Consider the following 14,009-nt stretch of genomic DNA (forward strand, 5'->3'; position numbering starts at 1 on the left):
AGTTTTATTTAGTAGATCATCGCCAATTTGTTATGCGATTTAGATCATACAAAGCTAACAGTTAATATATACTACACCGAGTGTGTTACACTTAATATGATTTTATATGAAAACGTTGATTGTTGTTCTGAATTCAAATGAATATATCATACAAGGTATGATTTATGTTTTAGTGTAAAATCGTATTAGTATAACAAAAACTGATCTAAAAGTTGAGTCTTAATTATCTTTATATTAACATCCTAATTAAGGGCCAAATTTCTTTGGTCGTACGGAGTTGAAAAATGATATTCTAACTATAAATAAATTAAAATTAACATAATATCTCGAAGTCAAGAGAGCTAGCCTTTTTTTTTTCGTTATCAGGCCACATTATGGGAATAAATGTTTTAAAAAAATATATAAATTGAAATTTAAGATTATATGGTTGACCACTGTTTATAATTAATTGATGACATTATTTATTTATTTCCAATAATTTATATTATATAGCTAGGTTGTATCTCATTTGGTGTAAACCTAGTCCAACAGCAATTTCATTTTTTTTTTATCTAAATTGATTTTTAAATGGCACACAGTATTATTATTCCAAATCGGGTTATGATAATTTTTATGCTCTGCTTTTTTTTTTATGCAATCCAAAGTACTGATTCATTGTAGTGCAAATAATAACTGGTCACATCGGCCAAGTCAAATTATCCACACTATGGGATCGATTATCCCGGCCGTCGTCCGACCGGAGAATCCCCGGACGGCAAAACAAGCCGGAACTGGTCATAATCTGCTTCAAACCAAAACATTCAAACCGGATACAAATTGAACCAATCATGCTTCCATCTTGAATCAGATTAGGTTGTTTGAAAATGGTTTCGTGACCATTTTAATGTAGTCTGGTTGAATTTGGTCTCATACTGTTGAGTATTTATTTAATTTACCACCGTTTAATGTTTAATAATAGTAATTTGTGGTTCTAGATTTGATAAATGCTTGATAAATAATTGGGAGACTTGCTTTTAAATCTCTAATAATATAGTCAACGTGTGTTCAGTCTCAATTAGAGTAAAATTTTCTCTGCGGTTCTGATTCACACGAAAAATGTTTATACATTCCATGAGCCTACAATTATTTTTTAGATGAAATTCGGTATTAAACATTGGGAATCTGGAACATATACATGATATTGTAGAATAAATTATTTTAAATCTGGTGTAAAAGATAAAATTTTGAGTATAAAATTGGAACAATTATATCTACATTTGTTTGTGTGCTCAAGTATAATATAACAGTACCATCTGACAGAGCTTATACCAAAATATCATATATTAATACCATATTTTTAATTTTTATACCAATTTTCATCCGATTAAAATGCGTGTCATTAATATCAAAATTTGATATACATGTTTGGGTACTCAAAAATCATATATTAGTGTCAGATCTATAACATTTAATACTCAAATTTCATATATAATACTAGATTTTCAATGTTTTGTATCAAAATTTTCAGCCGAAAAAAACGTGTCATTAGTACCAAAATTTATTATACATGTTTGAATACTCATAAATCATATATTAGTGTCAGATATGAAACATTTTGTATTCAAATATCATATATTGATAACAGTTTTTCAATGTTTTGTATCCAAAGACATGTCATTAATATCAAAATTTGTTATACATGTTTGAGTACTCAAAAATTATATATTAATATCAAATATAAAATATTTAGTTCTGAATATCATATGTTTATTCCAAATTTTCAATATTTTGTACTGAATTTTATCAAAAAAAAAAAAAAAAACATATATATGCTCAGAGAATTTGAACATTTTTGTGTGTTAATAGAAACCGTAGTAAAAAACCTGTCTTGCAAAGATTGAACACATGTACAACTATAAAGATGAAGATTTATTAAGAATATCAATTCGACGGTTCAATTCGAATTGGATTGCATTTCCAATCGGATGATCGATCTAATTCTGTTACCACACAATTCGAAGAGAAATTCTATGCCACAACTGACGATCTTTCACGCGGTGTGACATCCATCAAAGTGGTGGGGCTGATCCACGTGATGGATCATAGAATTCCCCCAATTCGAAACCGGATTATTCCGATTCTCAGCATGCCCTAAATTCAGCTTCACATTTTTACATCATTTTGAATGGACGATACGAAATCAATGGCCCAACATGAAGCTAAAGAGGAATTTCACGAGGCGCCCGATGATTTCCCATTCTATGATTGCGTAGAAACCTTTTCCGAAGTAATTGAATCCTATGGTGACGTGTCAACCTCCGTTAATAATAATAACCCGCCTCCGGCGACTTTGCGCCGCCGGAGATCGCGCACTCATAGGAGGTCCTCCGTAGCCGATTCAATCAAGTCGTCTTCGGTGAGCTCGGAGAATTACTTGAATTCTAGAGAGACAAATACGAAGCTTTCCCGCAGAATTAAGGAGCATGAGCTGAAGTGCGGCCCGGAAGGTGTGAAAGAGGCCGTGAGTGGAGAGAATACTAGGAATAATGAGGAAAGTTCGAGTTGCACCGACGCAAATGTACGCGGAGGTGATGAGGAATTGGTCAGAAAAGAATCGAATTTGGAGGAAAACAATGGCAACCAGGATGCAAATTCTAGTCTTCTTGATCTTTTAGCTGGTCTAGCAATAAAGGCCATAAGCTTCCAGTTTGATTTGTATGTTAAATTTTTTATGTTTCCAATATGGTTAATGTATTATTTATTCATGGTCATGTTCAATCCGTTTGGGCTTTTAAAGTGTGGAAAACGATGTCTGGTGCGAAAAATGAAAAGAGTTTGGAATCTTATGCGTGAAAATGTGTCCCCATTTGTGTATGAATGGTTTAAAGAACACCAAGCAATCTGGAAACTTGGTCTGAAATGTGGTTGGGGATTGTTGTGGTCAGGTTATGTGTGTTTTGTATTAGTGGGGTTGATGATGTCATCATTTGTGATTGGCGGATTGTTGATAAGGGTGTTGGTGGAGGAGCCAATAGGAATAAGGAGATATTTGAATTTTGATTATACGGAGAAGAGTCCGCTGGCATTTGTGCCCATACTAGCAGAGCCAGAGCTTAGCCACGAAACTTATCTAGCAGAGAAAACAGGAGCTGTGAAGGGTGGCGGATCAAGGGCGATACCAGCTAATCACAAAGTGCAGGTTACTGTTTTATTGACGCTACCCGAATCTGACCACAATCGTAATCTTGGAATATTCCAGGTATGTGGTCGAATGATCTGTCTAATTCCATATATCCTTGTGTTTTGGTCCTTTTGGAACGCTCATGCTACTATATGTTATAATATCATTCATTGAAAACTAGAATAAATTGCAGAGATTGCTTCGAGGTGTGTTGCCTCTGATACTTTCCTCAAGACTTATTTCTTCCTATCAATTGGCGTGCAATCGGGAATGTGGATGGTATATATTGTACAATAATTCCCAACCTAGTGATGATTCTGTATTGAATTTGAAGAATCATAGGCTTAGATACTCGCAAAAGTTTCGAATCTCCCAAGTTATAAAAGATTCCTGTTGTAAAATAATGTACAGTATTAACTATGTTGTGTTGTTTTGGTAATGGAGTGGCTTTTGTTGACTAGGGAGTCCTAATCTGAACTAGAAGAATAATGAAATGCAACTATTCGGAACTGCCAAAACATCCTTATCTGAACAGCCACCTCGCTTGAATTGAACAATTTGAAATAAAAAAAAATATAGTTAGAAAAAAAAATCCCACCAGTGTTAAGAATTATTTTTCTTATCACTACCGAAAGTGAAATATATTAATATGTAACATTTACCCATATTTAAAATGCTTTTTTATATGCACCAATGCAGTTCTTCACGTGATGCCAAGCCTATTTTTTTTGCTTAAAAAAGCCATTTATTTTATCTGAAGGTAATCTTTTCAATCCACGAATGGGATACATCGTACATAAGATCGTTCAGGGACAATTTTTTGCTATTTTGCAATGCATCTGTTATTTCTATCTTTTGTTAACATTCTGCATTGGAAAACATCATAGACACGAGAAAGTTTAGAATGATAATTGTTTGTCTTCCTTGTATTTTCTGCATTTCTTTTCCCATTAAGATTTTACTGTTTGTAGATTCAAAAGAGTCTATTCAACACAAACGTAAGGACGAGTTCATGTCATTGACCAACAATCGTATACCTCATTGATTCTTCGTTCTTTCTTGAAGGTCAGAGTGGACTTCCTTGCGAAGGATGGTAGAACCCTTGCAAGCTCAAGGCGCCCATGCATGTTGCAGTATAGAAGTCAGCCTATTCGCCTTTTGCTGACTTTCCTCAAGTTTGCTCCAATTTTAACCGGTTATACTTCAGAATCCCAAAATATGAAAATAAAGCTTCGAGGTTTTACCGAAAGCGTCGTGCCAACCGCCTGCTTAAGGGTTGTCATTGAACAGCGTGCCGAATTCAAGCCTGGTGCCGGTATTCCTGAAATTTACACTTCGTCGTTGACCCTGGAGTCTGAACTTCCGTTTTTCAGAAAGGTGGTATGGTTTTGGAAGAGATCATTATTTGTGTGGACTAGCATGACTATCTTTACCATGGAGTTACTTTTTACTCTCCTGTGCTGTAAATCCATCTTGATCCCAAGAATAAGATTGAGGGAAGAATCGTTGGTTTAATGGAGGTGCGACGCCACAGATCGATAATCCAGTCCAAGGTTAATCGTCCAATAGAAGCTGCAGTACTTGCCTAGTAAAAAGGCAGCTGAGGCCTGAGAATAATCTAATACATGTTTGGCAATACTGATTTGTACGTCTAACAGGTGATTTAACATTATCTGCAACTCAAATATGTAAATATGTTGTAACTTTTTTATATACCACAGGTTAAAAGCTATAAAATCTGCATTTCCCATATGCGTAAAATCTCAAAATGGCCTACTGTCTCAGCTGGCGTCCCTGAAGACATGTTCAAGCCTAACTCTCTAAGAAATTTGTTGAGAAAGTGCGAGATCATTATCGCAAAATAAGACTCGATGCGCATAAACAATTATGGATTTTCAATTATACGATGCTAGCATATTAAAAGAAGTACATATGAATAGTTATGGATTTTCATGTAGAAATAAAATAAGGTTAGCTCAGGGTTTGATTTGCACTAAGGATTGTAATTTGAGAAATTATTTCAAAGTTGATCGATTTCAAATAGCAAAGGTTGCATTTGAAATAATTTATAATTATTAATAAAAGAATTTAAATTTAGATGAGATGTATTTGACAAAAACTTGTGTGAGATGGTCTCACGGGTCATATTTTGTGATACAGATATCTTATTTGTGTCATTCATGCAAAAAAAATTACTTTTCTATGCTAAGAATATTACTTTTTATTATGAATATCGGTAGGATTGACCCGTCTCACAGATAAAGATTCGTGAGACCGTCTCACAACTCGATATATTTTAATCTCTCTAAATGAAAACTATAGAATAAATAGATTTTAAATGATTTGATCCAAATGCAATCTTGATTATTATTCAAAAATTATATTTAATTTTTTTTAATAAATTGTATATAGGTTATGACCCAACCCGCCAATGGGATTTGAAATGATTTAATAATACAAAGGAAAGGACACACTGTGCTTCCTCCTCTACTTTAAGACAAAAACTTGTGTGAGACGGTCTCACGGATCGTATTTGTAAGACGGATCTCTTATTTGGGTCACCCATGAAAAAGTATTACTTTTTATGTTAAGAGTATTACTTTTTATTGTCAATATGGATAGGGTTGACCCGTCTCACAGATTATGATCCGTGAGACGATCTCATATGAGACTCACTCTTACTTTAATTTCCTTTTTCCTTTTGTTTCTATGTTAGAAATCGACCGTTGAGGCCGAGCCTAAATTCAAAATCAGCAAAACTTAACTGCCCTCACCCACACCACTCTCGTGTACTCTCTCCTTTCTTGACGATTTTGTTCCCCCATTTTCGGCAGAAATGGTGTCCAAGATTGTAAAGAGAACCCCCACAAAATCACTCAAAAATCTAAAAAACTTCACAACCAACCGCCGCAGCCGCAAGAAATCTCCGACCAAGAATGCCACCGGCGCCGCCTCTCTGGTGGTTGCTTCCATCAACAAGTCCCTGTCCTCTTGCCACCGACGCCTCATCAAGATTTTCGCTAGACTAGCTTGTATTGCTACCCCGAAGAAAACGCCCCGCAAGAAGGGATACCAAATTCTTCAAAAAGTCCCTGCAAATCGCCCGGAGACCGTCCGTAGAAACCTGTTCAATGAAAAGACAACCCTCCCTCCGTCTCTTTACCCGGAGAAAAGGACCATTTTTCTTGATTTAGACGAAACACTGGTGCATTCCAGGATGAACCATCCCCCTGGGAAGTACGATTTCATAGTCAGGCCTGAGATCGATGGAGAAAAGGTCGAGTTCTACGTGCTGAAGAGGCCATTTGTGGATGAATTCTTGAATTTCTTGAGTCAGAAGTTCGAGGTTGTCGTTTTCACAGCCGGGATCGAGAAATACGCATCTCTTGTGTTGGATAGGCTCGACTGGAGGTCTCGTATATCTCACCGTTTGTACCGAGATTCCTGCAAAGAAATTGATGGAAAGTTGGTAAAAGATCTGTCAGAAATTGGGAGAGATCTTAGCAGGTTGGTGATTGTGGACGACAACCCAAATTCCTACGGATTTCAGCCTGATAATGCTATCCCGATCAAGCCGTTTATCGATGATCTCGGGGATTCAGAACTGAAGAAGTTGATTGACTTCTTTGAAGGGTGTGAATCCGTTGAGGACATGAGAGATGCTGTGAAGTTGTACATAGCTGATCAGAATCAAGAAAGGCTGGTGCAGATTTAGTTCTGTTTATTTTCACATTTTTTTCTTTAAAAAGAGTTTCTGTTTTGTTTGTCAAGGTTTCTTTGCCTTGGCAGCGCTAAAAATCACTTAATTCAACAGATTGCTGAAATATTCAGTTCATGCTGTCATTTCTTTGGTGGGTGTCCAGTGAATTCACATACATTCCATATGAAATTCAAGTGATCCAAATGCTATAACCTCATGCGATGTGTACCAATACGTGTAGATTCAAGCCTCCACTTGTAGACTTCGTTTTTCCATTAAACTGAAGAGTTTCATCAACTGTGGCTCCACTGTTTTCTTCTCTAAAGTCATGATTCATCAATCAGCCGCAGTTACCAAGTTCTTGACTGTTTCCTTAATGATCCCACTTGTTCTTTAACAATCTTAACAGATTCGATTCGTTCATGTGGAAAACATCCAAAAAGGGTCCAGATTTCTTGATTCCAATCATGAAAACGAAGCAAAACTGTGTTAGAAAGGATTGCATGAAATTAAGCTGCGTCGCAAGTGGAGAATACAAATTAGCTCCATTCGCCTTCGCTGGAAAAAATTGAGAAAATATCCACGCCATCTTTGTGAAAAACCATATTTTATTGCTCAATTTTGATTCATATAACTATTTGCGAAAAGAATATTAAATTGTCACGAGTTTTCAATAATAAATCGAATGCTTCCGTGCCTGTGCGTTAAAAATATGAGAGTTCACTAGAACTGTGATATATATATTAATCGAGTGCATGAGCCTGCTTAAACAATAAAAAGTTACTCGAGAATCGAATTTAGATAGCCTGTTTATAAACTTCAGTATAATACATATTGTTTTCCAAGTTATATAAAGCTAAAATTTTCACAGATCCACAGTTATCACTTATCCCCAAACGACCACAAGGGATTGTCATCAAAGAGAAGTACTTCATGCAACGAATTAACATGGACATTGAGCAAGATTAAAATGGGACAAAGTTAGAAACAAAATGATATAGAGACCAATTTACACGACAATATACAGTTTCGTGGCGACCATGTTCTTCTCAATTGTCACGGATCAGATTCGTGGGCTCGCTCAAAACATAATTGGGTAACTCGTATTTGGCACCTGTAATAAGATTACACTTTTAAGAAGATATAGAAGCGGGGTGGAAATTACATAAAGATATGATATGATTCACATTGGAAACTGATAAGCTTGAGCCAAGATCAAACATATTTCGAACCAAATAATATTTTTTGTTCTTTATGAGTATTAATATGTTTATCGTTGTTTTAAAAATATCTTTAAAATTAAACAAGCACACATGTTCAAGCTATGTGATTCATGCTAATTTAGTTCGAACCACATGAATTGAGCTTAATTCGAATTTTAATTCAAGCTGAACTTGAGCAATATAGTTCATTCTTCTACTTCGATCTGAGCTTCAAACCAATTAAAAACACTGTAACTAACTGAATTGAGCCAAAAGCTATTCATATTTTCAAATACAAGCTCGAGTTCTAATACCAAAAATACGAGAAATATTCAACTTGACTTGATCCATTTGCACCCAAAGTACAATAAAATGCAAACCTCTCTCATCATAGCAGATTGTTAAGTCAGAACTTTGAACGATAACTCCGGCACTATCCACAATTGCTTGTGCAAGAGTTAAATCAGCCTCCGATGCAGCCCGGAGTGCATCCCAAATCTCTGAACGTCGACAAAAACCATTAGGAAATGAAACTTAATTGGAATTATCGGATTTCAAAATTTTCATATTGAATTGACGTTAACACTAGAAGTAACATCTAAATAATAATAGATATTTGAATCTCAAACATCAAATATGAACCAGGTTCAAATCTTCAACAAGAACAAACTTAGGTCTCTGAAAGAAAAAGTGATGCATCATACTAGCATTTGCAAACGCATAATTTACAAGGGAACAGCGTCGAATTGCTCTCATCATATGTAGATTGTAACATTTGCAAAAGGTGAATTTCACGAATTTATTCATCACTACTTCCCAGCAGCTTTTTAAGTTACAGCCATGTCTAGCAGCACACATTTAGTATATAAAGATCGTTTTTTTAAAATTATCTTGCTTAATATAATACTTAGTGGCACAACACACATCCAATATATAATGTTTTATAATCTATTAGACTGTTACCGTATATTAAAGGAACTGTGCCATACTCACTATCACCCTCTCAAGGTATAAAGCCCCCTCTTTTAAGTTTTTGTACATCTGCTGGTACGTACTAATGAGGAGAGAGTATTACAGTATACCTTAAACTCTTGGTATCTCTTGGTATAAAGCCCCCTCTTTTAAGCCCCCTCTTTTAAGCCCCCTCAAACCATTATTAGATGGAGGGATAACAAGTCATCGAAGCACACTCAACATATGTGTGTAATAAAGCATATATTTGAACTTGTATTATAGAACCAATTCTCATATGCATACCAAATTTTATTTCCATGTGTTGTAACATAATTATTTATAAACCAATAAAGGATGAGAGTAAAATTAGAGAACTGCTCAACAGCTCAAACTACACAAGCAATCTTTTACTCCAAAGTAGCCAATTCACTGACATGGCAAATAACTTAAACATCATAAGAGAATGAAAGGTCTACAAACCAAAGAACCACGCCAAACTGCACTACAAGCTCAAAATTTTAACTTGAAAGTGGGGAGGGAAGACAAATGTTTCCAGTTCCATCAATTATAGACAAAAAGATAGCTTAAAACTTGGTATCAAATTCTTGCAGATAACTAACATGGTTTCAGATCAAGTAAGCAAGAGTGTCATGGCAATGAAGCATGGAAATAGTTTTCGATGTGATAAAAATAGAAATCAAGATGATCCAAATGAATTCAAGAAGGTGAAAAAACTTGAGGTAAATGAAGCCCCGTGAAATAAAATTACATAAATGCTGAAGTTGAGAACTCTTTAGCATAACAAATCAGATATTGTATGACTTCATTTCTCTTAAACTTTACATGATCTAACTTCCTAAATCATATTGGGAGAAGCATATGATCTATCTTCTTTAGGGGCATGCCAAAATATATGACAATTTGTTATACCTGCAGCCTTGTGATAACCATATATAATAATAGAACACCATAGCTTATTTACATATAATCATCTGAAGAATCCCACAGCTCGTTCTTGAGCTTAATGTGATGATTATAAAAAGATATGTAGAAAAATAAATAATGATACACCTTTCCGACCACCATAATGTGGAGCAGTATCCCAGAACTCCTCACGCATCTGTACCAGTTGTGCTCTAGTTATAGCTTCTGAATGCTTCCACGCCTTGGGTTTTCTTATTTTCTTTGAAGTTTCTGGATTCAGATAAGAAGTCAAAACTATGAGGCAGTTAAAATAAAACGAAGTCCAGATTTATACTATTGAATCTGTATGTCAAATTTAAGAAGCTAATACTACAGCAAGCATCAGAATTGATGCATCATGCATGAGACACACAGAAGGCACAAATAAATATTGCATTGCTCGTTCATAAAGCATAAAATGTGACTAAGTTGAGGATTCTTTAAAAAAAACATCGAAATTATTGGTGCTAGCGCGATATGAAACAACGTGCAACTTGTTCTATTAATCCTTAGAATAGGATCAATTGTAGTTTGTGATCATTATTCCTTATACTAGATTATATCTCCAAGCTCAAAAACCCAATCAATCCTTAGAATAGGATCAATTGTAGTTTGTGATCATTATTCCTTATACTAGATTATATCTCCGAGCTCAAAAACCCAAGCACGAAGTTGACTATCCAATATCCATCCAGCAAGATCGTATATAAATTTATATTTCTCTAGGTTTTGCATTAAAATAGATGTTCCACCAAGCCACTAAAATTACAATCTGGTTATAGGAGGATTCAGTGTATGAAACATAAGTCTGAGAAAATGCAGACTCAGGAAACACGGCCGTTCTTTTTACTTTTTTACTTTCTTCACCAAGTCAAAGTTTCGTAATATTGAAGCCTCAGGCCTCGAACAAATCAGAGAAATCTTTCATGTTTAATGGAACATGTTGAATAAATCCAATTCTCAATCAACTCATTTTTCCAAGTGCGAAACTCCATGTAGAAAACAATAAATTTACCAAGCACCGATTGAAGATTGGAATAAAATCAGAGAAGAATAACTCTCTATTCACGCCAACATTCGAAAAATCAAACAGCTGTCACAATCAGGAGCTAGATTTAAATTCAGCAAAGCCCAGACACGGAGTCTCAACAACACGACATTTTTAAAAAAAAAATCTATGAAGCGAAGATATAATTTTACAGTCAAATAACTAATGGTGAACCCCAAAAACAGTGCCCCTCGTTGAAATTCAAGAAAACAATAGTTCAATCCAGTGAGAAACGCAACAAAAGAGTACCCTCTCCCTTCAAGCGTGATCCAGCGCAGCCCATATCGCCAGCCACTGATTTCACTCCGGTAAGAAATCCTACTAATCGAACCAAAACAGCAGATATTTGTGGTGTTTCTTTTTCAATTTAGAGGTAATCTGGCTTTTCTTCTCCTGCGAGTTAAGCACTGAAAATCGAAAGAAGGGAGGGAGTCCACTATTGTTTCAGAAACCACGAGAAATAAGGAGAATAAATATTTTAGGTAATCAAATGTTTTTTTTAGGAAAAAATGTCGTGTCACGGTCTCAGCGATATATTTTGTGTGATATATATTTTATTTACGTCATCTATGAAAAAATATTACTTTTTATGCTAAGAGTATTATTTTTTATTGTGAATATCGGTAAGATTGACCCGTCTCACATATAAAGATTCGTAAGAACGTCTCACTAGAGACTTATTCTTTTATTAATATTGATTTAATGAACACTATGTTTTTATATCAAAATAAAATAAAAATAATATCATATTTTGATCGATTCGAATTCAAACTCATGTGTTTTGGACAATATAATACATTGTCATTATACTATGTCATATCTAATTGATATTACTAATATATATTATCTTAGTCGAGTTTTTTCACGTTTAGGTCGAGTTTGAGTCATTTTTTCATATTTATGTCGAAGTTTTAACACTTAGGTCGAGTTATTCACATTTGAATCGAGCATGAGGCTAGTTTTTTCGCATTTGGTTTGAGTTTGGGCTGAGCTTTTCATATTTTGGTCGAATTTTTTCATATTTTGATATGTTTCACATTGGAGTCAATGTTTTCATATTTCGGTCTGTAGTTTGGGTCATTTGGGACGGAGTCTTGGGTGGATTTTTTTGTCTAAGTAGAGTTCGTGATAAAATTTTATTTGATTAATATGATTTTTTTTATGAACCAAATAATAAAATTAGGACGTACATTTTTTCGATTTAGATTTACCTCATTTTTCCTATTTTAAATTGTAAATATTTCTTATAATACTTTCCGTAAGATACCAAACATAGACAATAACTTAATATACAATTTAATGAAAAAAATATTCTGTTGAAAACTATATTTGATTTTATATATATAAAAAGTAAGTTTTTCATTTAAATTTCTTGTTATATATCAATGTTTCACTAATATTTTGGAAAAGAGTACAAATAATATGTTTATTCATAGGCAAAAACGTGTGAGCGGTTCACGTACTTGTGAGACGTATTTTATTTGGTAGCCCAAAAAAGAGTAAATGCTAAAGTATTACTTATTGTCATTGGGTAGGGTATCCTTCATATATCGTGAGACGGCTCTTCATTTTTAACAAAATATAACCGTTTTTTGGAATATTTTTTCCCCAACAAGTTTTGGGGTGGGAAATTCGCAAAAAAGATGACCGAAACAGGGAGGAGAGTGAGAGAGTGACGCGTTCAATTCAGCGCGTTATGTGCACATTGCTCCTTTTTTCATATGATGATGATTAAAAACATATGCTTTAATATTTTTTCTAAAAAAGTAAATAATAATAATAGGATTGTAATCTTCTAACATGTGATAACCAGATCCATATATAAATAAGATCAACTTTACTGAAAGAGATATTAAGTATATGAGACAAATTTTCAATCCGATTCGATCTATAAAATATATTAGTTTTTAAAATAATAATATAAATTTTCTCTTTTTGCAATCAGTCATCTCTCCCTTCTCATCTCTTTCCAAGTATGCGAGACATATTTCCGATCTGATCAATAAAGATATTAATTTTTTTACGTCTAACATATTATTTTTTCTGCAAAAATATTTTTTTGTTAGTACTTTTTATATAAAAAATATTCCATAATATATGTTGATTTGAGAGAAAATTACTGTTTTTTAGATATAAACGGAGTCTCATCTCCGTGTAATATATTTGCATAGAAGTCCTACTCAACCATATAAACTGATAATCGTGACGTAGGAAAATGTATAAAAATCGAAAGACGCTATAAATCAAAATATCATTGAACTATAAAATTTAAATACTAAATTTTCTACTTTGACATTATTATTATTATTATTGAGTAAAGTAAAAAAATAAAAATAAACAATTTTTAGGGCATAATTTAAATTTTGACAATCATATTTTGAATTGAAACCCCTCAACGATTGAATAATACTTTCCGTTGAGACAATTGTCTCTTCGCCAACACCCTATATATTCATCTTTGTCCCAATTATTGTTCTTCCTCTGCACAATTTTGAAGTTCCAAATCAAGATCCGAGAGATCAATCGCGTAGCAAATCCTTGATTTTTCGCGTTTTGGAAGATTCGTGACCCAGTCGTTCAATTTCAGATTTTCATGATCCACAAATTTCCCGTAAATACCTACCATTTTTCAGATTGAATATTATTGTCACTGATTATTCTTGTTTTTAGGTTTCTTGTGAGGATATCAATAAGGAAGGACCATGTGATTGGATTTCGTATTGTTTGATGTAGCGAAATCGACTAGGAAGTGCTTTCTGGGTTCTTAATTCTTGACGAGATTGTTTTTATTTACGAAGAAAAGGAATTTTAGTGCAACTGTTTTATTTCTCTTTTGTGCTCTGAAAATTGTAGATCGGTTACTGGAGAAGAAGCCTCTGCTTATCTCATGAACTAGTTTGTCATGGTCTTTGATCACTGTATCCGCTTCTTTTTGTGAGATTACTTTCATGGAGGACGACTTTGTGTACCCATTTCATATTG

The 14,009-nt window shown here is 34.1% G+C and overlaps 3 protein-coding genes across 3 annotated transcripts; 2 read left to right on the plus strand and 1 right to left on the minus strand.

Moving 5' to 3' along the window:
- The first annotated feature begins 1,923 nt into the window (after window positions 1–1,923).
- On the plus strand, window positions 1,924–4,912 carry LOC140821695 (seipin-2). The gene is made up of 2 exons (XM_073182251.1): window positions 1,924–3,238; window positions 4,226–4,912. Exons 1-2 carry the CDS (start codon window positions 2,165–2,167, stop codon window positions 4,673–4,675), a joined length of 1,524 nt encoding a protein of 507 aa, XP_073038352.1. The 5' UTR covers window positions 1,924–2,164; the 3' UTR covers window positions 4,676–4,912.
- Window positions 4,913–5,882: 970 nt separating this feature from the next.
- Window positions 5,883–7,102, plus strand: LOC140824498 (uncharacterized). The gene has a single exon (XM_073186079.1). It carries the CDS (start codon window positions 5,997–5,999, stop codon window positions 6,873–6,875), a length of 879 nt encoding a protein of 292 aa, XP_073042180.1. The 5' UTR covers window positions 5,883–5,996; the 3' UTR covers window positions 6,876–7,102.
- A 538-nt stretch (window positions 7,103–7,640) lies between these two features.
- On the minus strand, window positions 7,641–11,502 carry LOC140821702 (uncharacterized). The gene is made up of 4 exons (XM_073182263.1): window positions 11,277–11,502; window positions 10,088–10,210; window positions 8,443–8,562; window positions 7,641–7,974 (listed from the first exon to the last, which is right to left on the minus strand). Exons 1-4 carry the CDS (start codon window positions 11,308–11,310, stop codon window positions 7,910–7,912), a joined length of 342 nt encoding a protein of 113 aa, XP_073038364.1. The 5' UTR covers window positions 11,311–11,502; the 3' UTR covers window positions 7,641–7,909.
- Window positions 11,503–14,009: the final 2,507 nt, after the last annotated feature.

This window comes from Primulina eburnea, chromosome 2, assembly GCF_022965805.1.
Source record: "Primulina eburnea isolate SZY01 chromosome 2, ASM2296580v1, whole genome shotgun sequence".
In the NCBI taxonomy this organism is placed as follows: domain Eukaryota; kingdom Viridiplantae; phylum Streptophyta; class Magnoliopsida; order Lamiales; family Gesneriaceae; genus Primulina; species Primulina eburnea.